The sequence below is a fragment of the Armigeres subalbatus genome, chromosome 1 (genome assembly GCF_024139115.2).
Source record: "Armigeres subalbatus isolate Guangzhou_Male chromosome 1, GZ_Asu_2, whole genome shotgun sequence".
Classification (NCBI taxonomy): domain Eukaryota; kingdom Metazoa; phylum Arthropoda; class Insecta; order Diptera; family Culicidae; genus Armigeres; species Armigeres subalbatus.
In genome coordinates, this window is record NC_085139.1 from 36,992,123 (window position 1) to 37,019,871 (window position 27,749).

At 45.2% G+C, this 27,749-nt stretch overlaps 1 protein-coding gene across 1 annotated transcript in view; it reads left to right on the forward strand.

Moving 5' to 3' along the window:
* The window catches only part of LOC134224303 (dopamine receptor 1), a 727,585-nt gene that overhangs the window by 682,510 nt on the left and 17,326 nt on the right, over positions 1–27,749 (forward strand). Inside the window, exon 8 of the mRNA XM_062703640.1 lies at positions 19,782–20,304. Within this exon, the coding sequence (XP_062559624.1) occupies positions 19,782–20,304 (523 nt within the window). The remainder of the gene's footprint in view (positions 1–19,781; positions 20,305–27,749) is intronic.

The following is a 27,749-nucleotide window of genomic DNA, read 5'->3' on the forward strand; positions in this document are numbered from 1 at the left end:
TTATCGTGTGGCTTTCTCAGTCTAATTTAGTCAAAACGGTTCGTTTTCACAAAATTTATTGTTGGATATATGGAAATGGTGCTAATGTAGTTGGAGCAAACGAAATAACTGCTCACACTGAGAGTCACTTCAAGTCCTCACAAATTTTTATGTTGCCGATCGCACAGGATTTTTTTGTCTGCTGGCCGTGAAGCCAGATTTGTTTTTATTCTCTCCGCGTGTCTCTATATAATACCATCGTCTCTGGTAACGGCCCAATTGTTACCAAAATACCATAGAAAGAATCTAGTTTAAGGTCACTCCTGACGGAATCCAAGTTCCAAAGTGCTCGCGTTTTCGGGGGCACATCACTCGATTCAGAGGCGGCGCATAACTGTCATTTTTGTTGATTTAGCTTTGCTGCGTCGCAGCATGCGTGAAATAATAAAAATGACAGTTGTGCGTTGCTTCCGTATCGAGTGGTGTGCCCCCGAAAACGCGAGCACTTTTAATCTTGGATTCCGTTAGGAGTGACCTTAATTTTAGAACAAAAGGACAAAAGTAGCAGATCAGTTTTGGACCTGTTCACTATTTTCGAAAGTATGCCCCTCATCATAAGCAACGTAAAAATATTCATCGCTCAATATTTCCAACATACCTCAGTAAAAATTGAAAAAAGCCGATGTTTGTACTGCAGTCAACAGATTTCATAATGATTAGATCAGCATTTTGAAAAGTATTACAGATTCAAAGTGCCACCCCTCCATTCCAATCTTGAATTAAGGCGTTAATCTTGAATAACGCCTCAACCAAATTTATGAAGATTTATTGAATCTGTAAGACATTCCAAGATGGTCTTCCATCCATTACTTTTTTCTTTGCGTTAACCTCGGAAGATAAACGAAAATCGTGACTGCTAGATGAAAACCGGTCTTCGTTTCATCACTTCACCTCTCACTCACTTTTTGCGAGAACAATCAGAAAAAATCTGTGGTGGGCTGCGGTGGGAGTCGAACCTTAACAATAATAGCCGTGAGATGCGTTTACTCTAGCAACACCATCACGCTATCTGCATGTAGGCATTAGGTTACAGTGACCAAACGGGTTCAGCCTACTGGTCTCGCATTGTGTGGCACCCCGGAAAACGTTCCGCATTCTATTGTGCATTTGTAAAGCCTGGAGATTCAATCCATTGGAAATGGAGTGTAAAGAAATCTGTAACAGAGATCTGAATAATTAAGAGAATATAGGGAACTTAAGCCTACTGTAGTTGAGGGTCTTAAGGGTCTACTGAAGTTATAGGATGAAGGTACCTAATTTTGAACATCAAAAATTTTTTCGCAGTATTAAATAATACACAGTCAGTTTTTATTTCTGCAGCTTAGCAATAAAGAACAGACTTCCGTAAAATAAAAATACGGTTATTTGTTGATATCCAGTAAACTATTTTCTGTGTTTTAGCAATAAAACGTCATAATTCTCGGCAAAACACGTGTTTGCTGCACTAAAAACTACCCAAAAGTGGGTTGTTTTCACTTAAAACCGTGGTTGGGCCACTAGTTCAAATTTGAGTAAAATTACTTTTCTGGTACTAGATAGTTTGCCTTTGATCACATGTAAACAATTTATCCAAAGCTGAGTTTAATTTATCCAAATTGGAGATTGAACAACTCAAAATTGAGAATATTGAATTTACTTATATTTGGGTTATTGGGCTGAACAACCCCGGGGGAGGTGCTTTCATCTTGCTCTAGTTTTGACAACAATCATGGAAAGAAAAGAAAAAACTACTCAAATTAGGGTAAATTTTATTTGCGATATTCTCATCAGTGCGTAAATTGAACTCTAATTTTGGGTTGATTCATCTGTCCGTGTGGAAGCTAGGACATGATGTGACAATTCAATCGAGACCGCCTTGTCGGTAGCTCTTACAAGGTGGTCGCCAGTGTAACCAAATTAATTTGGTACAGAATCTTTTAAACAATATGCTTCCAAACTCGATGTTTATCTTCCTTCCTATCCATAATTTTTGTAAGAGAAGCTAAAGATTCAAACACAAAAGATTTCACTTGGAAACAAATGACAAAAAGTGAATATAATGCTTCAAATCAACTATTAAATATAAAACAAGTTTATGCCAACAAACTCGAACGCAGACATTTACGTTTATTGCTAAATCACCATTACTGGTTGTGACAGAAAATCAGTACGATTTTCTTTTTTTTTTTTCATTTATTTAGTTAACATCTAAACAGATAACACTGAATCAACAATTTGACGCCACAATGCACGGTTCGAGGCCGCATCTCTCCATCCTCGGATACGCCCCACGCTCGCCAAGTCGCTCTGCACCTGGTCTGCCCATCTCGCTCGCTGCGCTCCACGCCGTCTCGTACCTGCCGGATCGGAAGCGAACACCATCTTTGCAGGGTTGCTGTCCGGCATTCTTGCAACATGTCCTGCCCATCGTACCCTTCCGGCTTTAGCTACCTTCTGGATACTGGGTTCGCCGTAGAGTTGGGCGAGCTCATGGTTCATTCTTCGCCGCCACACACCGTCTTCTTGCACACCGCCAAAGATGGTCCTAAGCACCCGTCTCTCGAATACTCCGAGTGCTTGCAAGTCCTCCTCGAGCATTGTCCATGTTTCATGTCCGTAGAGGACAACCGGTCTTATAAGCGTCTTGTACATGACACATTTGGTCCGGTGGCGAATCTTTTTCGACCGCAGTTTCTTCTGGAGCCCGTAGTAGGCCCAACTTCCACAGATGATGCGCCTTCGTATTTCACGACTAACGTTGTTGTCAGCCGTTAGCAAGGATCCGAGGTAGACGAATTCCTCGACCACCTCGAAGGTATCCCCGTCTATCGTAACACTGCTTCCCAGGCGGGCCCAGTCGCGCTCGGTTCCGCCCACAAGCATGTACTTTGTCTTTGACGCATTCACCACCAGTCCAACTTTTGTTGCTTCACGTTTCAGGCGGGTGTACAGTTCTGCCACCTTTGCAAATGTTCGGCCGACAATGTCCATGTCATCCGCGAAGCAAATAAATTGACTAGATCTGTTGAAAATCGTACCCCGGCTGTTACACCCGGCTCTCCGCATGACACCTTCTAGCACAATATTGAACAACAGGCACGAAAGTCCATCACCTTGTCTTAGTCCCCGGCGCGATTCGAACGAACTGGAGTGTTCCGCCGAAATCTTCACACAGTTTTGCACACCATCCACCGTTGCTTTGATCAGTCTGGTAAGCTTCCATGTTATATTAACACGTAAAACGTGTAACCAACTATTTGAAGGTTTCTTGCCAAGCCGTTCAACCGTCCGCAACATCACAACCGAACGCCAGTGGCCATTTCTGACCCCACCATCAGGCTCAGAAGTTCTCCCGGGGCACGCCGGAAGAGGGACGCTTCCATTCACCACGTTCCCTAGGCAGGACGTACGCAAGCGCAATCGTTATTTCCGTTCCCCTAATGACGACTAGGGATACCTCGACGCACGTGTCGCGTCACGCACAAAGAAAGTAAGTTTCCGATGATCGAGTGAACCGACCGCCAACCAGCAGCAGAAAGGCAATCCGCCTACCCCCGGCGACAACAGAGCTTCATCGCCGAACGAGAGAGCAGCAGCGAATTCACCGCCACCCCCTTTCCGTTCATCCGGCGGCGTCATCATCATGTAAAGGTCTGTGAGTACCCACCACCTATTATATTCATGCGCATGACAATTTAATTCACGCCGCAACATAGCTTCAGTTGCGTGGCGTGCACGGCCGTTTTTGTAAGACCGTGAAGCAAATTCCGTGAATTGAAAACCCGTTGCGTTCGCAGGGCGAACGAGAGATTCGAGATAGCACGTCATTAGAATGCACACCTAGCCAAAGCACACACGATAGGTAGACAGGGACCATAGAGCATGGGAAAGGTTGAGAGAGAGCAAGAGTAGAGTAGCAAGAGAAGAGAAACGAGAAATGAACACTAGTGTGATAGGATAGAAGGAAGAAATAAAGCTTGTATATGTTTGGATAAAAGCTTGTCTTTTCGATGCGTAATGTAGAAACATTTCAAGAGTAGCGTACGAGAAATGAGAAAGCGGACGGATAGACTACAGCAATAAATTATGGTTCCTATTAAGTAAAACTGATTGAGTGTTTTTCATGTTACGCGTTTTCCGTTAGTAGTTTGTCCCTTTTTTGTGGTTATTTTACTGGGGAGGTTGGCTCCGAAACCAACCGGGCAACTTTTAATCGGATACGGGTCGGTTCGAATGGGAATTTCGGGATACTTGCCGGTGATGATAAAACCCCCTTTATATAATTCATCACTGGCCGTTAATTGCAATCGTTAATTGCAATTTTATTCACAAATCGTATTAGTAGCGTTTCTTTTTGCGGACAGTTTCAGTCAGCCATCTTACTTCCCGGACCAAATTTAAAAACTGAGCCTTCTTCCCCTGAAAGGTCTCAACGGTCGGGCAACCCAAATATTGGTGGATGGTCTCCCTCGGGAGTGGCGCTTAAGCCATCTCACTTTTAAGCCGGGAAGGTCAGAAAAGCTGACGGTTATAATGTTAAGCCGCGGCGTCCGACTTCGACGCGTATGGTACACCGTCGAGAGTTTTGAGTGCAGGCATACTGCAACGAGGTAGTGGTCGGATTCAATATTCGCACTGCGGTAAGTGCGTACGTTCGTGATGTCGGAGAAGAATTCACCGTCGATTAGAACGTGGTCGATTTGGTTTTCCGTTTCTTGGTTTGGTGATCTCCATGTGGCCTTGTGGATATTTTTGCGGGGAAAGAAGGTGCTTCGGACTACCATTCCTCGGGAGGCTGCGAAGTTTATGCATCGTTGGCCGTTGTCATTCGATACGGTGTGCAGACTATCCGGTCTGATGACCGGTCTATACATTTCCCCCCTTCCTACATGTGCGTTCATGTCACCGATGACGATATTGACGTCCCGTAGTGGGTATCCCTATGTCTGGGTATGTCTGTTCCAGCTGTGCGTAGAACGCTTCTTTCTCGTCGTCGGGTCTCCCTTCGTGTGGGCAGTGCACGTCGATGATGCTATAGTTTACGAAACGGCCTTTTATCCTCAGCTTGCACATCCTTGCGTTGATTGGCTGCCACCCAATCACGCGTTCGCGCATCTTTCTCAGAACTATGAAGCCGGTTCCCAGCTCGTTGGTGGTGCCACAGCTTTGGTAGAAGGTAGCCGCTCGATTCCCGTTTTTCCACACTTTCTGTCCTGTCCAGCAAATCTCCTGCAGCGCCACGACGTCGATGTTGCGGAGATGTAATTCATCGTAGATAATCCTGTCCTAACCTGCGAAACCTAGCGACTTGCAGTTCCATGTTCCAAGCTTCCAAGCTTCCTTTATTCGTCGCCTAGGTTTTTGCGGATTATATCGAGTCGCATTATCTCTTATATTGTTCGTAATTATTGGTTTTCCAGGCGGCTAATTGGGCCTGCGCAAACCTCCTGGCTCGTCGGAGGGCCGTCGTGTCAGGGCTGTTTAACGTCCCACCTAACACCAGGACTTGGGCTTGTGCGCTTTGAGCGGCACACGGTCGCTTTGGTGGGGCCTACTTGCGGATACATGCAGCTTTTTATAGAGGTTTAACAGGGCCCACTGTCAAACCCCACCACAAGGCAAGCCCCACAACTCGCAGATGGCCTGGAGAGGGATCGTCAAGCCCTTGGACATAGTCCCTGCTGTTGGACTAATATAGCTCAAAAATAAAGTTGTGGATAAACTGGTTTCAGTATTTTTTTATTAATTGATTGCAACGCCATTATTTTGCAAAATTCAAGTATTTTTTATTTATTACTAGCGAAAGAAACCCAGCTTTGCCTGGGTGTTGCAAATGTCACAATGAACTATTTGCAGCACCGCACTCTAGATCAATTTCCGTTTATTGCGTTTATTTTGTTTTCCTCAACAGATGATCCAAAATTGTAACCTAATTTTTTTTTTACATTTCCCCTTTCCGGAGACGAGCCAGCCTCGGGCTGAAAGTCTCCCTAATAAAGACACAAAAAAAAAACATTTCCCCTTTAAATTGACCAACTTTTTGTATATACAAACCTTGCGGATCCCAAAACGAATCGATTAGGGAAAAAATATTGCAGATCGGTCAACCCGTTCGCGAGTTAAAACGTCAGGAAGGCAGTCAACTCATTTTTACTATATAGATTTTTTTCGCATCGATATTCGTGACAGAGAGGCAGTAGAAAAGTCAAGAAAAATAAACAAAAACATAATAATTTCATAATACAGCCGGTAATCGATCACACAAAGTCCGTGCATTTCATCACTAAAGTGAACAAAAGAAACAACACGGAGCTACAAAACAATGCCGATAAACCAGACAATGATAACGATGATGATGATGAGGGCAGAGATTTGAATTTTCCAGAGCAACATGCTCCGGTGAACCTGCTGCGCCCACAACTTTGTCGACCCTCGCCTCTATACAACGTCTGAAAGCTCATCGTGTCGGTCCTAGTCCTAGAGCCATATCAAAGGCGAAAGTGTTAAAACCGGAGCGAAAACCAAGACAGAAATCCCGAAGACAAGGGTTTAAAATCAGAGGGCTTCGTCCTCAACAATTCTTCACCCAATGCCACCGACTGAGCAGCACAAGCCAGCGAATGCAGAAGAACGACAAAATCCCAATGATTAAGCTTGTCTGTTTGGCTCCGGAATGAAAATGTAAACCAATTGTGTGAGCCTGTCTAGGGCCGGCAGACAATGAACGGTTCGTAATTGGAAGATTAAATTGATGGCAACTAAAGTTTAGCAATCAGCCAGCCGGCTCTCAAAGGAACCGGGCTGACCGGGTCGGGTTGGGTTCCCAATTACCGCCTCCTAACTACTGTGTGATAGTGATAATGCCTCCAGCAAATGTGGATGTGATGTGCTTTCTGTTAGGCGAGGGCGATTAATCACTGGCTCATATGTCAAGGGTGATACCCTGTGCGAGTATCATTGTAGTTACTTCGAACTATAATTAGACCAATGGAGCTCATGAGGAGCTCAGAGGATGATGAATAACTAATAAATTTCCGATGCACATGCATTAATTATGGGAAACAATCTACATTCGCATGCTGAGGCGACAGTCAAGTGGCATGATGCATTGATTTGAGAAGGAGATTTCATCTCAACCTTGATCTCAACTCTTTGCCACTCAATAATTTGTTAAAGTTTATATTCGACGATATTTGGCATGAAAATCGTACTCCACAACCCTTAAACTTGATTTGACGTCTCTGAATGATATCACAAAACTCTTTTTGAGTGATTCGGAAGGGTAATGTTTTTCAGCGCTCTTCATTATCACATCAAAATTATTACTTTCAAACGGGGATTTATGATCTCGCTGTGATTTATTTCCATTGCATTTGCTCCTTTTTATAGTGGGTCGTCCATTGAGTCCTATCTTGGTCAGCCGGTACCACAGTCTTCTTACACAAGATGCTGAAGCATAAGTTCCGAGACCGTGTGAATGTTCGATTGAAGGTGTTTTTCAGAGTCGTCATTCTCCCAGGATCAGAAGATAGCACCGCAATGTAATCCCCCTGTACGGACCTAAATCACTTCCATTTACTCTCTAATCTGCCCCGAGTGGAAATTTTCCAGCTACGAAATCGGAAGTACCGACCATCGGAAAAAAAGACCTGCCGACAGAATAAAGTGAATGCTCTTTTTACCTTTTTAATTGAAATCGTTCTGCCTTATCGGGAGCCGGCGATGGGAGCCCCTTCCGCCACCCGACAACGGAAGTGCGGAAGGAAGTGGTAGAAATTCGTTCGTAATCCGTTATTCCGTGGTCCCACCGCAAAGTAAGAGCGGTAAGTAGGTGACCCGAGGGGTTGCTCCAAATCCTGTTAGGGTAAGAAAATGTCAGAGGTGCGAAAACACCGTGCTTCCTTGTCAGCATAAAGCGCTTTGCAATTGCGAGTTAGATTTTCAAACCAAGCTGAGATGGATTGGTGGGTGAACGGAGGGCAGTCCGCTCATCAACCAGATAATGAGGGACTAAGATAAAATCCATTCATTACTGGGATTTACACACATTCACACCGTCATTTATATCACATCAATCGCATTTTGCGCGGTGGAGAGTTAGACAAATGAGTGGACTTCGTTCCGTGTCTATGAATAAAGATAGAAATAACAATTAGTGGTCAAGTTTCTGAAATTGATTAATATATGACTACTAAACTAAAGGTATGCGGTTTTCGAAAAAAAAAATAGTTGTCTCTCACCAAATCATGCAAAATAGAGCCACTTTACAAAAAATGTTTAAAAGGGATTTTGTAAAACCCTCAAAATAACAGAAGAATACGTCGTTCCAAATTTCAAACCAGATTGCACGCAAAGGTGACGTAGAACTTTTTCTTAGAGGTTGGCAGTAAATGTTCGCTTTCCGTATGTAGAATATTTGCATCGCGACACTCTAGATAGATTTCTATATGATTTGGTTTTACATATTCTATATCCTTTGGGTTTATTCATGTTAGTGATTGAAAATGTGCAGTGCACATTATTGAAAATAATTGATTTCAACAAACATCCCAACAGTTGAAAAATGTTTGGGTGAATTCACTGAATACAAACTGATGGTAGTATACCCAAAGTTTGAAAATTAATCTTACCTTACTTTTTAATTCAATGCATATTATTCGGCAACTCGGCCGTTCTTCTTCTTCTTCTTCTTCTTCTTCTTCTTCTTCTTCTTCTTATTGGCATTACATCCCCACACTGGGACAGAGCCGCCTCGCAGCTTAGTGTTCATTAAGCACTTCCACAGTTATTAACCACGAGGTTTCTAAGCCAGGTTACCATTTTTGCATTCGTATATCATGAGGCTAGCACGATGATACTTTCATGCCCAAGGAAGTCGAGACAATTTCCAATCCGAAAATTGGCTGGACCGGCACCGGGAATCGAACCCAGCCACCCTCAGCATGGTGGCACGGCAAATGCTGGGTAAAGCGTACCATTGGTACTTCGCGTACCTGAAGGAATAAAATAGACCCCATCTCGCGGTCCTTAGCCTCTTACTCAGCAACTCCTATCCCTACCTCCCCGCGGTGCTGGCCGGGATACGAGCAACCTTAGGGAAGATCGGGTAACCAACCCCGGTGGGAACTATGGTCGTATGCTGACAGGGAAGGGGGGGTTCGCTCCTCTCCAGAGGTGCAAATCTTATTGAGCGTCTGTTCTCCATGTCAGGATCGGCTCACAACAGCGTCTGTTCTCCATGTTAGGGGCGGTTGATCATCGTCCGAGTGCCAGCGAGGGACTCTAAGTGAAACTGTGCACCATGGTCCACCGGAAATAAGGAGGAATGGTCCTCCGGAAATTTAGGGGGTTTGGTGTCAGGCCCTGCAAGCCAGCCTTTAAAAAATCATAAGCAACGAACAATCAACAAGAGAGTACGGACCGGAACCATCGGCGAAGACCACTGCGACGAAAAGGGACTAGCGATTGGAAACTCGGTTCGTGGAACTGCAAATCTCTCAACTTCATCGGGAGCACACGCGATGTGCTCAAGGACCGTGGATTCGGCATCGTAGCGCTGCAGGAGGTTTGTTGGAAGGGATCAATGGTGCGAACGTTTAGAGGTAATCATACCATCTACCAGAGCTGCGGCAACACACACGACCTGGGAACAGCTTTCATAGTGATGGGCGATATGCAAAGGCGCGTGATCGTGGTGGCCGATCAATGGAAGAATGTGCAGGTTGAGGATCAAAGGCCGGTTCTTCAACTTCAGCATAATCAACGTCCATAGCCCACACTTCGGAAGCACTGATGATGATAAGGACGCATTCTACGCTCAGCTGGAACGTGAGTACGACAGCTGCCCAAGCCACGACGTCAAAATCATCATAGGAGATTTGAACGCTCAGGTTGGCCAAGAGGAGGAGTTTAGACCGACTATTGGAAAGTTCAGCGCTCACCGGCTGACGAACGAAAACGGCCTACGACTAATTGATTTCGCCGCCTCCAAGAATATGGCCATTCGCAGCACCTACTTCCAACACAGCTTCCCGTATCGGTACACCTGGAGATCACCACTGCAGGCAGAATCACAAATCGACCACGTTCTGATTGATGGACGGCACTTCTCCGACATTATCGACGTCAGAACATATCGTGGCGCTAACATCGACTCTGACCACTATCTGGTGATGGTTAAACTGCGCCCAAAACTATCCGTCATCAACAATGTTCGGTACCGACGACCGCCGCGGTACGACCTAGAGCGACTGAAGCAACCTGATGTCGCCACTGCATACGCGCAGCATCTCGAAGCAGCGTTGCCGGAAGAGAGTGAGCTCGATGGGGCCCCTCTTGAGGACTGCTGGAATACAGTCAAAGCAGCCATTAACGACGCAGCGAAGAACAACGTCGGGTATATGGGACGAAGTCGACGGAACGATTGGTTCGACGAAGAGTGCAGACAGATTCTGGAGGAGAAGGACGCAGCGCGGGCGGTCGCGCTGCAGCAAGGTACCCGGCAGAACGTGGAACGTTATAGACGGAAGCGGAGACAGCAGACCCGCCTTTTTCAGGAGAAGAAACGACGCCTGGAAGAAGCGGAGTGCGAGGAGATGGAACAGCTGTGCCGTTCTCAAGATACACGCAAATTCTATCAGAAGCTCAACGCATCCCGCAAAGGCTTCGTGCCGCGAGCCGAAATGTGCCAGGATAAGGATGGGAGCATCTTGACGGACGAACGTGTGGTGATCGAAAGGTGGAAGCAGCACTACGAGGAACATCTGAATGGCGCTGAGAGTACAGGCAGTGAAAGTCAAGGCAGCGGAGGAGATGACTACGTCAGTTCAGCGGACGATGGAAGCCAACCAGCCCCACCTTGAGGGAAGTTAAGGATGCCATTCAACAGCTAAAGACCAATAAAGCAGCTGGTAAGGATGGTATCGGAGCTGAGCTCATCAAGATGGGCCCGGAAAAGCTGGCCACTTGCCTGCACAAACTGATAGTCAGAATCTGGGAAACCGAACAGCTACCGGAGGAGTGGAAAGAAGGGGTGAGAACTTTTGAGCGATCACCATCCTTAATGCCGCCTACAAAGTGATATCCCAGATCATCTTCCGTCGTCTGTCACCATTAGTGAACGAGTTCGTGGGAAGTTACCAAGCCGGCTTCGTTGATAGCCGCTCGACAACGGACCAGATCTTTACTGTACGGCAAATCCTTCAAAAATGCCGTGAATACCAGGTCCCAACGCACCATCTGTTCGTCGATTTCAAGGCGGCATACGACAGTATAGACCGCGTAGAGCTATGGAAAATTATGGACGAGAACAGCTTCCCTGGGAAGCTCACCAGACTGATCAAAGCAACGGTGGATGGTGTGCAAAACTGTGTGAAGATTTCGGCGGAACACTCCAGTTCGTTCGAATCGCGTCGGGGACTAAGACAAGGTGATGGACTTTCGTGCCTGTTGTTCAACATTGCGCTAGAAGGTTTCATGCGGAGAGCCGGGTGTAACAGCCGGAGTACGATTTTCAATAGATCCAGTCAATTTATTTGCTTCGCGGATGACATGGACATTGTCGGCCGAACATTTGCAAAGGTGGCAGACCTGTACACCCGCCTGAAACGTGAAGCAACAAAAGTTGGACTGGTGGTGAATGCGTCAAAGACAAAGTACATGCTTGTGGGCGGAACCGAGCGCGACAGGGCCCGCCTGGGAAGCAGTGTTACGATAGACGGGGATACCTTCGAGGTGGTCGAGGAATTCGTCTACCTCGGATCCTTGCTAACGGCTGACAACAACGTTAGTCGTGAAATACGAAGGCGCATCATCTGTGGAAGTCGGGCCTACTACGGGATCCAGAAGAAACTGCGGTCGAAAAAGATTCGCCACCGCACCAAATGTGTCATGTACAAGACGCTTATAAGACCGGTTGTCCTCTACGGACATGAAACATGGACAATGCTCGAGGAGGACTTGCAAGCACTCGGAGTATTCGAGAGACGGGTGCTTAGGACCATCTTTGGCGGTGTGCAAGAAGACGGTGTGTGGCAGCGAAGAATGAACCATGAGCTCGCCCAACTCTACGGCGAACCCAGTATCCAGAAGGTAGCTAAAGCCGGAAGGGTACGATGGGCAGGACATGTTGCAAGAATGCCGGACAGCAACCCTGCAAAGATGGTGTTCGCTTCCGATCCGGCAGGTACGAGACGGGGTGGAGCGCAGCGAGCGAGATGGGCAGACCAGGTGCAAAACGACTTGGCGAGCGTGGGGCGTATCCGAGAATGGAGAGATGCGGCCTCGAACCGTGCATTGTGGCGTCAAATTGTTGATTCAGTGTTATCTGTTTAGATGTTAACTAAATAAATGAATAAATGAACACCTCCGGTGATGCAAAGGGCCTACTTGAAAAATCTCCATCCTAAGCGATGTCCATCTATCAGTTAACCGGACTAACCTGTTATTGAGGCTTCGCCGCCATGAGCCTCTGGGTCTGCCTCTGCTGCGATGTCCCGCTGGGTTCCAGTCTAATGCTTGTTTACAGATTTCGTTTCCGTTCCTTTCCGTGGCCGAACCAGCCCCACTTCCGATCCCGAATTTCTGTTGCTATTGACGTCTGGTGACGACGATGGAGCTCGTTGTTTGAGATCCAGTTGTGAGGCCACCAGGCTCGAATTATATACCGCAGACATCTGTTGATGAACACCTGCAGCCGTTGAGTGTTCTCCACTGATACACACCATGTTTTGCTAGCGTATAACAGCACAGATTTCACGTTAGAGTTGAAAATTAGTATTTTGGTGCGTTCACTTACCTGCCTGTTTTCCAGATATTTCTTAAACTCGCAAAGGCAGCCCTTGCTTTCTTGATCCGGGCGGCTATGTCGATCTTAGTACCGCCGTCTGACGCCATTTGGCTACCAAGATACTGGAAGCTTTCAACATTCTCCACTGGTTGCCCGGCTACTGTGAAGTTGGAAGGGGTCACCGTGTTTACATCCAACGATTTGGTTTTGTTGACGTTGATTATTAAGCCTGCTGAAGAGGGGCTCTCGGCAAGGTCGTGGAGCTTACTCTGCATATCAGAGCGCCCCGTTGAGCGAGGAGTGCAACATTATCAGCCAATTCGAAGTCCTTTAGGTGCTCCATTGTTATAAGCTGCCATAACAGCCCTCGGTTTGGTTCACGGTCAATCGCACCTACCAGAATTTCGATTACGATGAGGAACAGTAACGGTGATAGAATTCATCCTTGCCTTACACCAGCTACGACCCGGATAGGGTCGGACAAGACCCCATTGTGTAGCACTCTACACGAGAAGGCCTCGTACTGTGCCTTGATGAGGCCGATGATTTTCTCAGGAACTCCCTTGCGTGTCAGGGCGCCCCACATATTCTCGTGATTGAGACGGTCGAAAGCTTTTTCGTAGTCAATGAATACCAAGTAAAGGGACTCTTGGAATTCGTTGACCTGCTCCAAAATGATGCGGAGTGTGACAATATGGTCCACACAGGATCTTCCGGCACGGAATCCGGCTTGCTACCGCCGGAGAGTCGCATCGATCTTCTCCTGAATCCGGGCTAGGATAATTTTGCACAGAAATTTGAAAACGGTACACAGCAACATAATGCCTCGCCAGTTATCGCATACACTCAGGTCACCCTTTTTGGGCACCTTCACTAAGATAACTTGCATCCAGTCAACCAGGAAAGTTGCAGTGTCCCAGATATTACGAAATAAACGATGCAGTTTTTGAACGTGCCAGTTTTGAGTTGAGATTGAGATGGGGCCAGTTTTGAGCATCTCGGTTGATATGCGACCGACCCCTGGGGCTTATTCGAGTTCATGCTTTGGATGGCTTTTTGAATATCTAGCAGTGATGGAGCTTCGGTATTGACGCGTGTTATATGTGGGACTCTATGCAGATCATGCCGAGGTGATGGTGGCCTGGCTGGCAAAGGAAAAAAATGTTCGAAGTACTCGAACCAGCGTTTCAGCTGGTCAGTTGGGTCGGCCAATAACTGACCATTCGCGTCTTTCACAGGCATCGTTTCATTCATCTTCGCCCCGCTTAAGCGTCGTGAGACATCGTAGAGGAGACGAATGTCCCCGGTTGCGGCGGCTCTCTCTCCTTCGTCGGCCAGAAAGCCTGAACACGCTCGCTTCTCCCGTCGACATGAGCGTTTTACTTCCTTCTCAAGAGCCGAGTATCGTTGACGGGCGAAGACTTTGGCTCCTCTGGTTTTTGATCGCTCTATCGCGGCTTTGGCTTCTCTTCGCTCCTCTATCTTCCTCCAGGTCTCATCGGTGATCCATTGTTTTCTCTGGGTGCGCAGTTCGCCCAGATTGTTCTCGCTGGTGGTGATGAAGGCATTCTTGATGGCGGTCCATTGGTCTTCCACGCTGCCACCTTCCGGAATATCTGCAGCACGCGTCTCCAGTTCTTCAATGAAGGACCGTTTCACCGTGGCATCTTCCAGTCGGCGTGTGTTGAATCGTCGTTCAACTCTTTCCTCCTGCCGACGAATCCGCGCAATGCGCAGTCGTATTTCGCCGATGAGGAGGTGATGGTCAGACGCGATATCGGCACTACGTTTATTCCGTACATCAAGAAGGCTCCGTTTCCATTTTCGGCTGATGCAGATGTGGTCGATTTGATTTTTTGTAAAGCCGTCACGGGAGACCCACGTGACCTTGTGAACCGGTCGATGAGGGAAGAGCGATCCCCCGATCACCATGTCGTTATTACCACAAAATTCTGCGAACAGCTCTCCGTTTTCGCTCATTTCTCCGAGACCATGGCGTCCCATAATGCGCTCATGGTTCGAGTTGTCGGATCCGATCTTCGCATTGAAACCGCCCAAACAGATCTTGATATCACCCTTCGGAATTCTATCTACGACGGCATTGAGTTGACTGTAGAAGTTCTCTTTGTCTTGCAGATCGGCAGCATCGGTTGACGCATAACATTGGATTAGAGTAAGGTTTCGGACCCGTATTCTAAATCTGGCAACGATTATCCTTTCACTTATAGGTTCCCACTTCATAAGCGCAGAGTGTGCCTGAGCGCTTAGTAGGAAGCCAACTCCGCGATGCCGGGGAGCGTGTTCACCTCGTAAACCAGAGTATAGCAGAACTTGTCCCGACGGCGTTCTGTGTTCTCCAAAGTTTGGCCAACGGACTTCACTCAGTCCCAGGATCTCAAGCTTCATGCGGCGTGCCTCATTGGCAAGTTGTGCCAATTTACCCTGCTGGGCTAGGGTTAAAACGTTCCATGTTCCTATTCGTGTCCGTTGTTTCGCTAAGAGTCGTCGCCGTAAAATCAGTCCGTATTCTTTCATTATCGGATTCTCGAACAAATTGATATTTCGGGAACAGTAGGTTGTTGGCCCAAGGTTCCCTATCCACCGGGATAGGGCTGCCATCTTAGGTATAGCTTCCGGGGAATAGCATTTCATACTCAGCCGCTGGATGCCAGAACAGACGCTGTTGGAGCCGCACCTCCTTGGTGAACAGACCCTCAGTCAGTCGGGTCAAATTTGTTTAAAGTCCCACCCAACACCAGGACTAGGCTAGTGCGCTTTGAGCGGCACACGGTCGCTTTGATAGGGCCTGCTTGGGGACACATGCAGCTTTTTATAGGAGTTCAACAGAGCCCACTGTCGAACCCCACCGCATCCTAGGCAGACCCCACAGGACGCACCCTCTCACTCTAGCTGATGTCAGAAGGACAACAGTGCCCAGGCTGCACTACTAGCTAAGTGCGCAACCCTTAGCTGGCGGTCAATTGTCATCGGAAGACCCGTGGAAGCGTGAGTATTGGAACTTGTGAGGACCAGAGCTATGTTAGGCGCCCCTTCCCGGATGTCAACTCACCATTTCGTAACCCTCATGTGAAAACAGAAACCATTATACTTTGGCAGCATTCGATTTTGGCAATATAAATGCTCCGAACGTGCTGCCAAAATTCATTTTTTTTTTACATTTTTCACAAAGTTAGATTTTATAAACAAACTCACAACGTGCTGGATGTTACCTTTCAGCTTGGTCAGTCATATAAAACTGAATAGAATTTCCATCCCAAGGTACATATTGAAGAAAGTGAGTTTCCAAACAAAACGCCAAGAACGAGTACTTCAGGCAATAATCGGCTAAAATTAAATTAAAACTCCTATCAGGAGAGTAAACCCACGAGGAATCACTGGGAACTTGGGTAAATGGTGAAGAAGGTGTGTAGTTCTACCGCACAAAGCAGAACAAAATAACGCAAGTCTTAAGACTGTTCTGCACACTAAAAAAATGTTCTACAACGCACCAATTAATTAACTTTTCGACCGTACCAAGCAAAACAAAATAACGCGAGTCTTGAGACTGTTCTGGACACTTAAACACGTTCGATCGCGAGCCAATCAATTCATCTGCACCATGCAGAACAAAATAACGCAAGTCTCAAGACTGTTAGGGGAAGTGGGGGTAGCACGCCCATAGGGGTTAAAACGCGCCACCCCTGAATAAGGTTAAATATCCCCATTTTGATTATTTTCAATAGTCTATACGATAAAGCAATGAAAAATATTGCCATTGGATACATATATTTCATGATTTTTCTCTAGTTATACATGAAAAACTCGAAAAAACGATTTTTGCGTGTTTTGATGCAATTCTAGCTCAGTGGAATTTAGTCTTTCTGTCGCTGTTATACATTGATAAATTAATAATTGAGCCATGAGCCATGCTGCTTACTCGTGTTCTTTATGTTCCACACGAAATCGTCGTCAAAAATGGTTTTAAAACGATTTTATGGGCCTTCAAACTTCTGAGGTCGGTGTGGGGCATTACGCCCATGCTCATTTCGTATGACCGAAACAGCTGAAACATTCGGTTAATTGCCTTAATGTAGGCAATTAAAATGAAAATCAGTACGATAAGCACATGCGCGTTTTAACCCATCCACTGGCGCATCTCACCCCGCATGGTTCCAAAATCATTTTTTTCGGGTGCTTTTTAAAAATCAAATTTCTGTGCAATAAAATGGACAATTAGATATCTGTTATCGGTAGTCAGTCGCAGATATGCTGTTCTTCAGTATGCGCTGATGAAAACTGGCTGAAATGGTGGTTTTCATTGATAAAAATGGCATTTTCCTTAACGTGGGCGTCCTACCCCCAGTTCCCCTATGCACACTCAAAAAACGCTCCATTGCGTTCCAGTTTATTAGTTTTTTTTACCGCTTCAAGCATAACAAAACTAAGGTTCTGCATACTCGAAAACGATCGATCGCGCATAAATTGAATTAATTCTTCTACCACATCAAACGAAACAAAATAACGTGAGTTTCGAAACTGTCCTGCACACTCAAAAAATGTTCCATCGCGTACCAATTTATTAATGTTTTAACCGCACCAAATAAAACAAAATTAAGCGAGTTTCGAGATGGTTCTGCACACTCAAAAACGATCGCTCGTCCCTTTATGACAATCAATTCTGAAAAAAAAAAATGCAATTATTTGTATATGATAAAAAGTGATAGTATATAATTGATAGTAAGACCTCAACATTCTTCACTTCTAAAACATCAGCCATTATTCAGAATTATCTTAGGTTTCTATAACACCCACTTGTTAATTATACTTCAAACCAGGCCATAGAATGTCTAGATTCAGTGATAGATGCTTTTACTGTTGATCCCTGTTGAGAAAGTGATAGGAATCGCTAGCTTCAAATAAATCGGCAAAGCTTGTCCTATCATAACAAAAGACCGCACTACCTATCCTTTTGTTATTCCAACACCCCACGCAAGTGCCAAACCTCAACACAAATAAACAAAAGGGGTTTCTGACGTATTTTCTTCATTATCATCATCATCACCATTTCCACCGGGACCGAAGTTTAGGGGCTACGAGCACAAAATTAGTTCATACGAGAAATAAGTATCGACCCCATTATGCGCTCCTAAAGCAGACAACGAACCGTGAAATCCTTGCCGGCAAGTGGCTTCGGTGGGTCTGCGAGCAGCACCAGAGGAAGAGCAACAACAACATTATAATAGGAAAGGTAAATAGACCGTATCGGGTCTCGCTTTTCGCTTTACATTGCCGTGTACCTCAGCATTGTTTATCCTTTACTAAGAACCCGCATGGTGGTGGCGGAAGCCAGCCAGCCCATGTAATGTAGGTGTATTTAGTTAGACGGTGGTGTATGGATCCACTACTGGATGGAAATGGAACGATTTTCAACCCTAATTAAGTTCATACAACATCACACTTTGTTCATGGTGGCCGGGTGCTCCACTTTATGAGCGAATTGATTCGTTTGGATATGGGTCGAAGTTGGAATAATTATTATTCTGAGGACTGAGGAGTTCTGTTCAACAAATGGATTAGTGGATTGAGTTAATCCTCCGGGCATCTGTTGAGGCTGCCTCTCGATCTGATTAGTGAGTGTACCAAATTAGCACTTGTTGATTTTTTTAAATTTGGTTAACATGTTTGGCCTATATACTGGACGGACAGTACTGTCAAATCATCGTCGGGAATAAAAAAAAAGCTGTTTTTCTTCAAATTGCATTACTACCTTATTACTTATTATAATATTGATTTTTGTTGGAATTGATGTTTGAAAAAAGTTGTTGCGTCTCATGACACTGTTATAAATTAAAACCATAAAACGTCCAAATGTATTTGTTTTCCTTTTCTAATACATTTGCAAAAACACAGTTAAGACTAATACTGGCTGCTTGAAAATGCGTGACTTTTGTTATAGAAACAAAGATTAGTGCACAGAAGCGGTGCTATTCTAATACAGCCTGCAATATAAAGAACCCCTATTGCTATGTCACATAATATCAAGAAAAAACTGAATATTCAGAAAATAGAATCATGCAATCAGATCGTTTCTCACGTGCGACTAAATATAGCATGTCACTGCCAAAAGGCGTGAGCAAAGTATTCCCCCGAAACAATGTGGAAAAACAACACACACCAGAGTCCTGAACTGTATCACATATGTTCTCCACACTAGATCCAATGCTTACACTAAACGGTAGAAGTCCACAATATTATATCGCTATATGCAACGCCACAAACGTGAACAAGGAATGCCCGAATGAGCTCGCACTACAAGTGTGTCTTATAAATCCCACATTCACAATTCCTGTCACGGCGAAGCCGTCATCAGTTCCACTGAATGCTGGCAAGAGGTTCGATTACCTTTCTGGGACAGCCTTCAACGTCGTCGCCCTTCCTGGATGCATAATTTTTTCGCATTCGCTTTTCGTATCTCGGAAAGCCGGAGCTCATTGCCTTAGCTATATTATTTTGTTTACGTTGATTTGGAAGGGCCTCCACCAGTCGGAGCTACGTCAAATGTAATCTATCCGAAGAATTCTAGAAGGTCTTTTATGTGTCGTCATCCATCTAAGCAGCATATCCTTAAAAGCTTTCACATATTATGGAGAGGTGGTTCTTTTAAAAATCCTACTTAGCAACACCCATGCACAGTTTGCTCATTACCATCTAATCTAACCGACTCGAATTTCGGAAAATGGGAAATGCTTCTGACACACCTTCTGTTGCTTGCTACGGTTTGAATTTAAATCCTGCTTTGAATGTGCCATCAACTGCAGGTTCGAAACAACACAATATTTTAAGAAAAGCACGTTCCAATGGATCGATGTACTTTCGAATGCATGACACGATACGAGGAAATTTATCATAAATGGGAAAAAGGAACTCCCTTTGTATGAAACCAATAAACACATTCCCATTTCTTGTTTCTCCACAGGCTCTACTGCTACGCCCAGAAGCACGTCAAATCGATACGAGCGGTGACGAGGCCGGGCGAAATCAGCGAGAAACGCTACCGCAGCATACGGAGGCCCAAGCCGAGCAAGAACAAGCTGAAACTGCGGCAGCTGGCGCACCACGCGTCCTCACCGTACCACGTGTCGGACCACAAGGCGGCCATCACTGTCGGCGTCATCATGGGTGTGTTCCTCGTGTGCTGGGTGCCGTTCTTCTGTGTTAACATCATTGCGGCGTTCTGCAAGACCTGCATCGGGCCGCAAACGTTCAAGGTGCTGTCCTGGCTGGGCTACTCCAACTCGGCCTTCAACCCAATCATCTACTCGATCTTCAACACGGAGTTCCGGGAGGCGTTCAAGCGAATCCTGACGACGCGGAGTTCCTGGTGCTGCGGGCAGGAGATGGGTAACATCTACCCGCGGCACAGCGACCGCTACGTGACGGACTACGCGGCCAAGAACGTCGTCATGAACTCGTGTCGCTCGTCCGCCGATCTCGAACAGGTATCCGCCATCTGACCTTACTAGAACAACATCAACAACACCGAGGTTTAGGGTTTGAGCGGGCTCTAGGGGGGCCCGCCAGCTGCCAGCTGCTCACCGCACAACTAAGCGCACTTCCAGTAGAGGGTTATTTTGGGTTGCTTAATTTTAATAGGGAAAAAGTAGGTTAGAAAATTAATTGTTTGGTTCACGTATTGGTGAACGAAAAAGTATCGATGCATGGTTTAGTATCACGTTGACTAACAGATGGTGTTCTAAATTCCACGTTTTTAGAGAAACAAAAATATTATTTAAAAAATTGAAATTCTGGGTGAAAGCTGCTCGTAGAACGATCTCGGAGTGCGAAAGATGTCTCGCGAATGTTCATTAGCTGGTGTTTGTTTGGCGGAAACAAAATCGCGTCGGACTGTTTTGGGTAGTGTATGCAGCAAAGCTCGTTTACGAGGGATGCATCTATTGGGCTAGATCAGCCGTTAACTGGATAACGCAGCGAGTTTAGTAACCAAAGTGCGTTGGCACTATCGAGGCTGCTGTTTAGTTCCACGAATCAGGCTTCGTACGTTAATTGTGATCGAAGTGACTGAGGGTTCGCGTTAGGCCGAGTACAGGCAGCCGCAGAAAAACTATCAGAACTTTAACACGGAAAGTAACTTCAAACAAGCTTGTTTTTTAATAAAATTTTAATTTGCATTTCCCACAAACTTAAATTTTTATTAAATTTTGAACTTTGTTTTTCAATTTGGGACATTTGGAAATTTTTTCAGATGAACTTTTTTTCATAGGATTTTAACACCGGACGATACGCAAACGTTTTCGTAGCTAAAAATATCCCCCTATGCAAAATTTTACTTAAATCGGATATGATTTAGGGGTGCTCAAAATTAATCGAAAAACAAATTTTTCTTCCAAGGGGGAGATATTTTTTGTTTTTTGATGCCAAAGAACTCAAAATGCATGAAACTTAAAGATTTTCTTTTTTTGATCATCTGTTTTCGGATTTTGAAAAAAATTCTTATGGCGAAAACAATTTTTCATCGAATTCAAAACCGGACGTTACGCAAACATTTCCTAAGCCCTGATCTCAAAGGTTACACAAAAAATCAAAACTTTGATAGCAAAATTTGAGCTCCATCGGACATGATTTAGGGGTACTCAAAATTCTGCTATCAAAGTGTTGGTAACCTTTGAGATCAGATTTATGGAGAAAATTATCAGATTGTTACACAATGTTTATTAAACTGGGGTTTATTTTTACGCGGTACCGCATGAATTCAAAACACAACGTGTTAAGATCAAGCCACAAAAGTTCATTTTTTTAAGATTTTGGATGGAGCACAAATTTTGCATAAGGGCATATTTTAGGGCTAAGAAAATGTTTGCGTAACGTCCGGTTTTTAAATTCGATGAAAAATTGTTTTCGCCATTACAGATGATTTTTTTCAAAAAATTAATTCTCAAAGTAGCTTTGACTGTCGGTACAATGTACATATCTATGGTTTCCACTCCGTGATTGACCATCAGAGTCAGTGAAATTGCACAATGAATCAACTGAACGGCTGACTGGTTATTTATCTTTATTAAGGTTTTTTTTTGTTCAGGGGGAACACAGAATAGCAACACACCACTTCACAAATTCGTATTTTCCTACTACTAGAATCACAATTTCCCGAAGGACGGTAAGAGACAGATGACACACCGTCGGTGGTAAATCATTCAGAAAGCTCTTTTCATCGCTCATTTTTTCTTGAGCCTTAAATATCTTGGCTGTGCATATGTACAGCACATGTTTCGAAATGGACAAATTGATATGAAATTTGCGAGAAAGAATCCAAGGGTTCGAGTCCCTCCAACATACGTGGATTGTTTTTCGCAAATTTCATATCAATTTGTCCATTTCGATACATGTGCATATGCACAGCCCAGATATTTAACAAAAAAATAATTTTCGATAAATGAATGAATATGCAATTAATTTTATTAAGGTGTTTTTTTCAATCTACATATACCGCTCAGCTTCTGAGACGAGCAGACGTGTTTCGATTGCGCTCTGAAAGTTAAGCGAATTAAATCCTGTGGTTTATTATTTCTTCCGTCCGTGCCGCGTCGCGCGTTTTTAGTGTACCGCGATGAGGCGAGAAAACACTTTTCGTATAGATTACTCACGCTTCCCGGTGAAGCCGTCTTTCGAAAAAGTGCATGGCTTTTGCCGGGCAGCCCTTACTTTGCACCGTTCAATGTGGAAAAACGATCCATAAAAGAATGAAAAACGATCCATAAATAATATCTGAATGTTTCATAAAACGCTACCATAAATCCATAAAATAGTTCGAGAGATTCCATAAAGAATATTTTTATGATCCATAAAACTTTGAAAAATGATCCATAAAAACTATATATTGATCCATAAAATTTCAAATTTGCGCAATTTTTATCCTGATGATGATCCATAATTTCAGCCATATGATCCATAATTTTGGTCATATGATCCATAATTTTGATAATGTGATCCATAATGCTTGGAAAGAAGGTCAATGAAACTATATTAATTGATCCACACATTTTATAAAATCTATGGATCATTTATCAAAATTTATGGATCATATCACCAAAACTATGGATCATTTGAACAAAATTATGGATCAAATGGCCAGAATTATGGATCATTTGACTAAAATTATGGATCATATTACTGAAATTATGGATCATCATCACGATAAAAAAAATGCGCAAATTTGAAGTTTTATGGATCAAAATATAGTTTTTTATGGATCATTTGTCATATAATCATGGGAAAATAGCAAGAATTGTATTGTTTTTCTTGACCATGTTAATGGAACATATTTCCCAATTAATTGCTAAATTTTAGCTTAGTTATGGATCGAAAAATTAATCTTTATGGAATCTCATTAACTATTTTGTGGATTTATGGTAGCATTTTAAGAAACATTCAGATGTTATTTATGGATCGTTTTCCAGTTTTTTATGGATCCGTCTTTATCGTTTATATGCAAAAGTATGTTTTGCCCTTTTGCCGCACAGTTCTGGGGCTGAAGAAAGAAGATGTTGTGAGACTCCAGTGCCACCGCGGTGAACAATGTGCGTTCGTCAAGGTCAATGATCTGACGCTCGCACAAAAAATCGTGGACGCTCACGATGAAAAACATGAAGTGGATATTGCGGGGAAGAAGCACAATTTGCGAATAACGATGGAAGATGGAAGTGTTGAAGTGAAGGTGCACGATTTGCCGGAAAACGTTTCCGAAGAGAAGATCGTCGAGTTCCTCAGTGCGTTCGGGGAGGTGATCTCGCTGCGAGAATTGACGTGGGGTGATGGGTTCGAGTTCGGTGGGATTCCGCTCGGTATCTGGTCGGCTCGTATGCTGATCAAACGAAATATCGATTTGTGGGTTACGATTGATGGCCAGCAAGCGTATATCCACTACAAAGGTCAGATTGCCTCTTGCAAACACTGCAAAGAGCAGACCCACACTGGCATTTCTTGTGTACAAAACAAGAAACTGCTGGTCCAAAAAAGCTACGCCAACGTGACGAAGCAAGCTGAGCCACGACAGGCGCCGAAGTAGACGAGCGGAGCGAAACCACCGATAGCCAAACCAGTTGATCAGGGCTCTATCGCTCCAGCACCAACATCGTTGGAGGCCTTTCCCGAGCTACCGAAGCCGGTGAGTCTAAACGAACCTTCTGGGTCGAAAACCCAATCAGCAAGTCAGCCTGCTATAAGCATCGTACGAACGGTGTCTCCCATCCCGCTGCAAAAGCAAAACACGCGCAGCTCATCGTCGGCATCGTTACGCATACAACCGCAACACGCCGAGGTGGCTTTGGTTGACCTTTTTAAAAAGCCTGCAAATGCGATTCGTTCCCAGAGCCGAACCGCCGGCTTCGAGACAGACGACTCAACAACGTCCACAAGAAGCGGACGAAGCCGAGGGCGCCCGCCCGGCAAAAAGCAGCGATGCGATGATGGTGACGACGAGCAGGACGTGGATTCTCTCCCATAAATGGCTCTCACGTCGTACAACCTCGCTTCGATAAACATCGCCACGATCACGAACCCCACGAAACTCAACGCGCTCCGAACCTTCATCAGCAGTCAAAGCCTCGATATCGTGTGCCTGGGGGCCGTACACATATTACGTAAGCACTTATGGGGGGAGGGGGGTCGGTCAATATCTTACGCTCCATATAAATAAAAATTCATTTGTATGAAAAAAATCTTACATGGGGGGTGGGGGGGTCGAAAAACCCAGAAAAATTGCTTACGTAATAAGTGTACGACCCCCTGCAGGAAGTCGAGAACGAACAGCTTTCCTTGCCAGGCTATGTCGTTTTCGCAAATGTGGACCACACGAGGAGAGGCACCGCTGTTGCAGTGAAGGAGCATATCCAGGTCACTCATGTTGAGAAAAGCCTGGATAGCCGGCTGATCGAGCTGAGAGTGCACGACACGACAATTTGCAATATTTACGCTCCCTCTGGCACTGCACAGCGCGCTGCTAGAGAAGAGTTTTTCAACGGCACCTTGGCCTACTACCTCCGTCACCCCACCGCCAACGTCATACTCGCTGGTGATTTCAACTGTGTGCTGCGAGCTTGCGACTCGTCCAGCCCAAACACAAGCCCGTCCCTTAAAACAGCCGTCCAACAACTGCAGCTGCATGACGCGTGGGAAAAGCTATGTCCGCGTGATTCTGGGTTCACGTATGTCAATCGAAATGCGCAATCTCGACTCGACCGCATGTACGTAAGCGCCGGCTTACGGAACAAGCTGCAGTCTGCCTACACGCACGTCTGTTGCTTCACAGACCACAAAGCGCTGACGGTACGACTCTGTCTACCCCCGCTGGGACACGAACCCGGGCGCGGTTTCTGGGCTCTTCGTCCGCATCTTCTTACCGAAGAAAACGTAGCCGAGTTCCATTATAAGTGGCAATATTGTACTCGGCAACGTAGGAACTACGGATCGTGGATGGAATGGTGGCTGTCGTATGCTAAGCCCAAAATCAAAACGTTTTTCAAGTGGAAATCTCGAGCCGTTTTCGAGAAATTTCACGATGCGCACCAGCGTCTCTATGCGCAACTACGGCTAGCGTACGACGGATATTACCAACATCCCGAAATGCTGACTACCATAAACCGTCTTAAAGGTGAAATGTTGGCGCTTCAAAGGAACTTTACCCACGCGTTTATGCGCATCAACGAAACGCGCCTGGCGGGAGAGCCTATGTCGATCTTCCAGCTAGGGGAAAGACGACGCAAAAAAAAACAACCATCATGCAGTTGCAAACAGCTGAAAACGCAATTCTAAATGAGCCACAAGCAATCGAAGCAAATCTGTTTGCTTTTTTCTCCAACCTCTATTCGGAAGAAGCAGCAGATAACAACGAGGACGGGTTTGTTTGCGAACGAGTTATCCCACCGGTAGACCCACTAAACGAGCGATGCACCGAAGAGATCACGACGGCAGAAATACTATCTGCTATCAAATCCAGCGCAGCAAAGCGATCCCCCGGTGCCGACGGGATCCCACGAGAGTTTTACCTACGCGTGTTCAACGTCATCCACCGTGAGTTGAACCTGCTTCTCAATGAAGCACTCGCCGTTCATTTCTTTTCGCCATTTATTTCTTTTCGACACCATGCGGTCGCTCGGGTTCAACGAGGAACTCATCGCTCTTCTCGCGCGCATCGCCAGTCGGTCCACATCCTGGCTACTCGTCAATGGGCGCCTCTCTCGTTCGTTCGAGATTACTCGTTCGGTGCGACAAGGGGACCCACTGTCCATGCACCTCTTCGTCTTATATCTCCATCCGTTGGTATGCCGGCTCGAGCAAGTGTGTGGAGAGGATTTACTGGTTGCCAACGCCGACGACATCAGCGTGATAGTGACGTCACCGTGGCAGGTCGAGGCGATGAGGGAAGTTTTTCGTCGCTTTGGTCTTGCCGCCGGCGCGCAATTGAATTTGCGCAAAACCATTGCGGTGAATGTGGGGTATTGCGGAGGAAATATTTTTGACACCCAGTGGCTACAAACTACTCATGTAGTCAAAATTCTGGGTATTTCCTTTGCAAATTCCATTCGTCTGATGACAACCCTAAATTGGAATGCACTGGTGGGGAAGTTCGCGCAACAAATGTGGCTCCAATCATTGCGTACGTTGACCATACACCAGAAAGTAATTATGCTGCATACGTTTGGCACATCCAAACTATGGTATTTATCGTCTGTGTTGCCACCCCTCGGTATTCACACGGCGAAGATCACGTCAACAATGGGTACGTTCTTGTGGAGAGGAGTGACTGCCCGTGTATCAATAACTCAGCTGGCACGGGACAAGCAGGAAGGAGGCCACCAATAGAGCGCTAAATGAGATCGATTCCCATCCTTTCTACAGATCCCTTCTTTTCCATGCAAATCCTCGCCCAGCAATTTCAATAGACTATCCCGACATTAGAATCATCCCCTCATGTTTATCCCAAGTTCCCCACCTGATCCAACAAAACCCCTCCGCCGATCTTATCCACCGGTACTTCGTTCAACAAACCGAGCTTCCAAAGGTGGAAATAAACAGTCCAGCGATCGACTGGCCCCGCGTGTGGCGAAATATTTCAGCAAAGCAGCTTACTTCCGCGCAACGATCCAAATTGTACCTACTAGTGAACGGCAAAATTGAGCATCGAAAACTGCTGTTCGTGATGCAACGGGTGGCAGACGAGAATTGCACACACTGTGGAAACCAAATGGTCGAAACGCTCCAGCATAAATTTTGCTCCTGCGCTCGCGTCGTCCAGGCATGGACGGTTCTGCAACGAAGGCTAGTAAGAGCAACACATGGGTGGAGGCAATTTTCCTTCGAAGATCTAATGAAACCTGCACTGACAGGAATAGGTAAAAATATGCGAGTGGAAATCCTTAGAATATTTATAAATTACATCCACTATGTTAACAAGTGTAACGATAGGATCGATGTGAATGAATTAGAATTCCACCTAGACCTAGATTTTTGAAACTGTACATATTTGTAAACCTGAAATTATCAATACTTGACTAAATAAAAACTGAATTTTAAACCACAAAAAAAAAATCTTAAAATTAAGTTCAACCGCTTCAACTGACTGGTATTAGCAAATATTCTGTTTCAGAAAGATTAATAACGGCGCCGGCTACGTCCTAACAGTCAGTTAGAAAAATGAAAAGAATATTATTAGTTGGTGATTTTTTGCTATCTAGAGACCGTGTTTACCTCCATGTCTCCACAAAAATCACTAGAAGGAACATTTGTTAATGGGTAGGTATCGTTGGGTCTGGATTCACTTTGATAAGTGATGTGACCGTCAGAGCTTGTTAAACATTAATTTGGACACACAATCTTCTTCTTCTTATTGGCATTACATGCCTTACTGGAACATTGCCGCCTTGCTGCT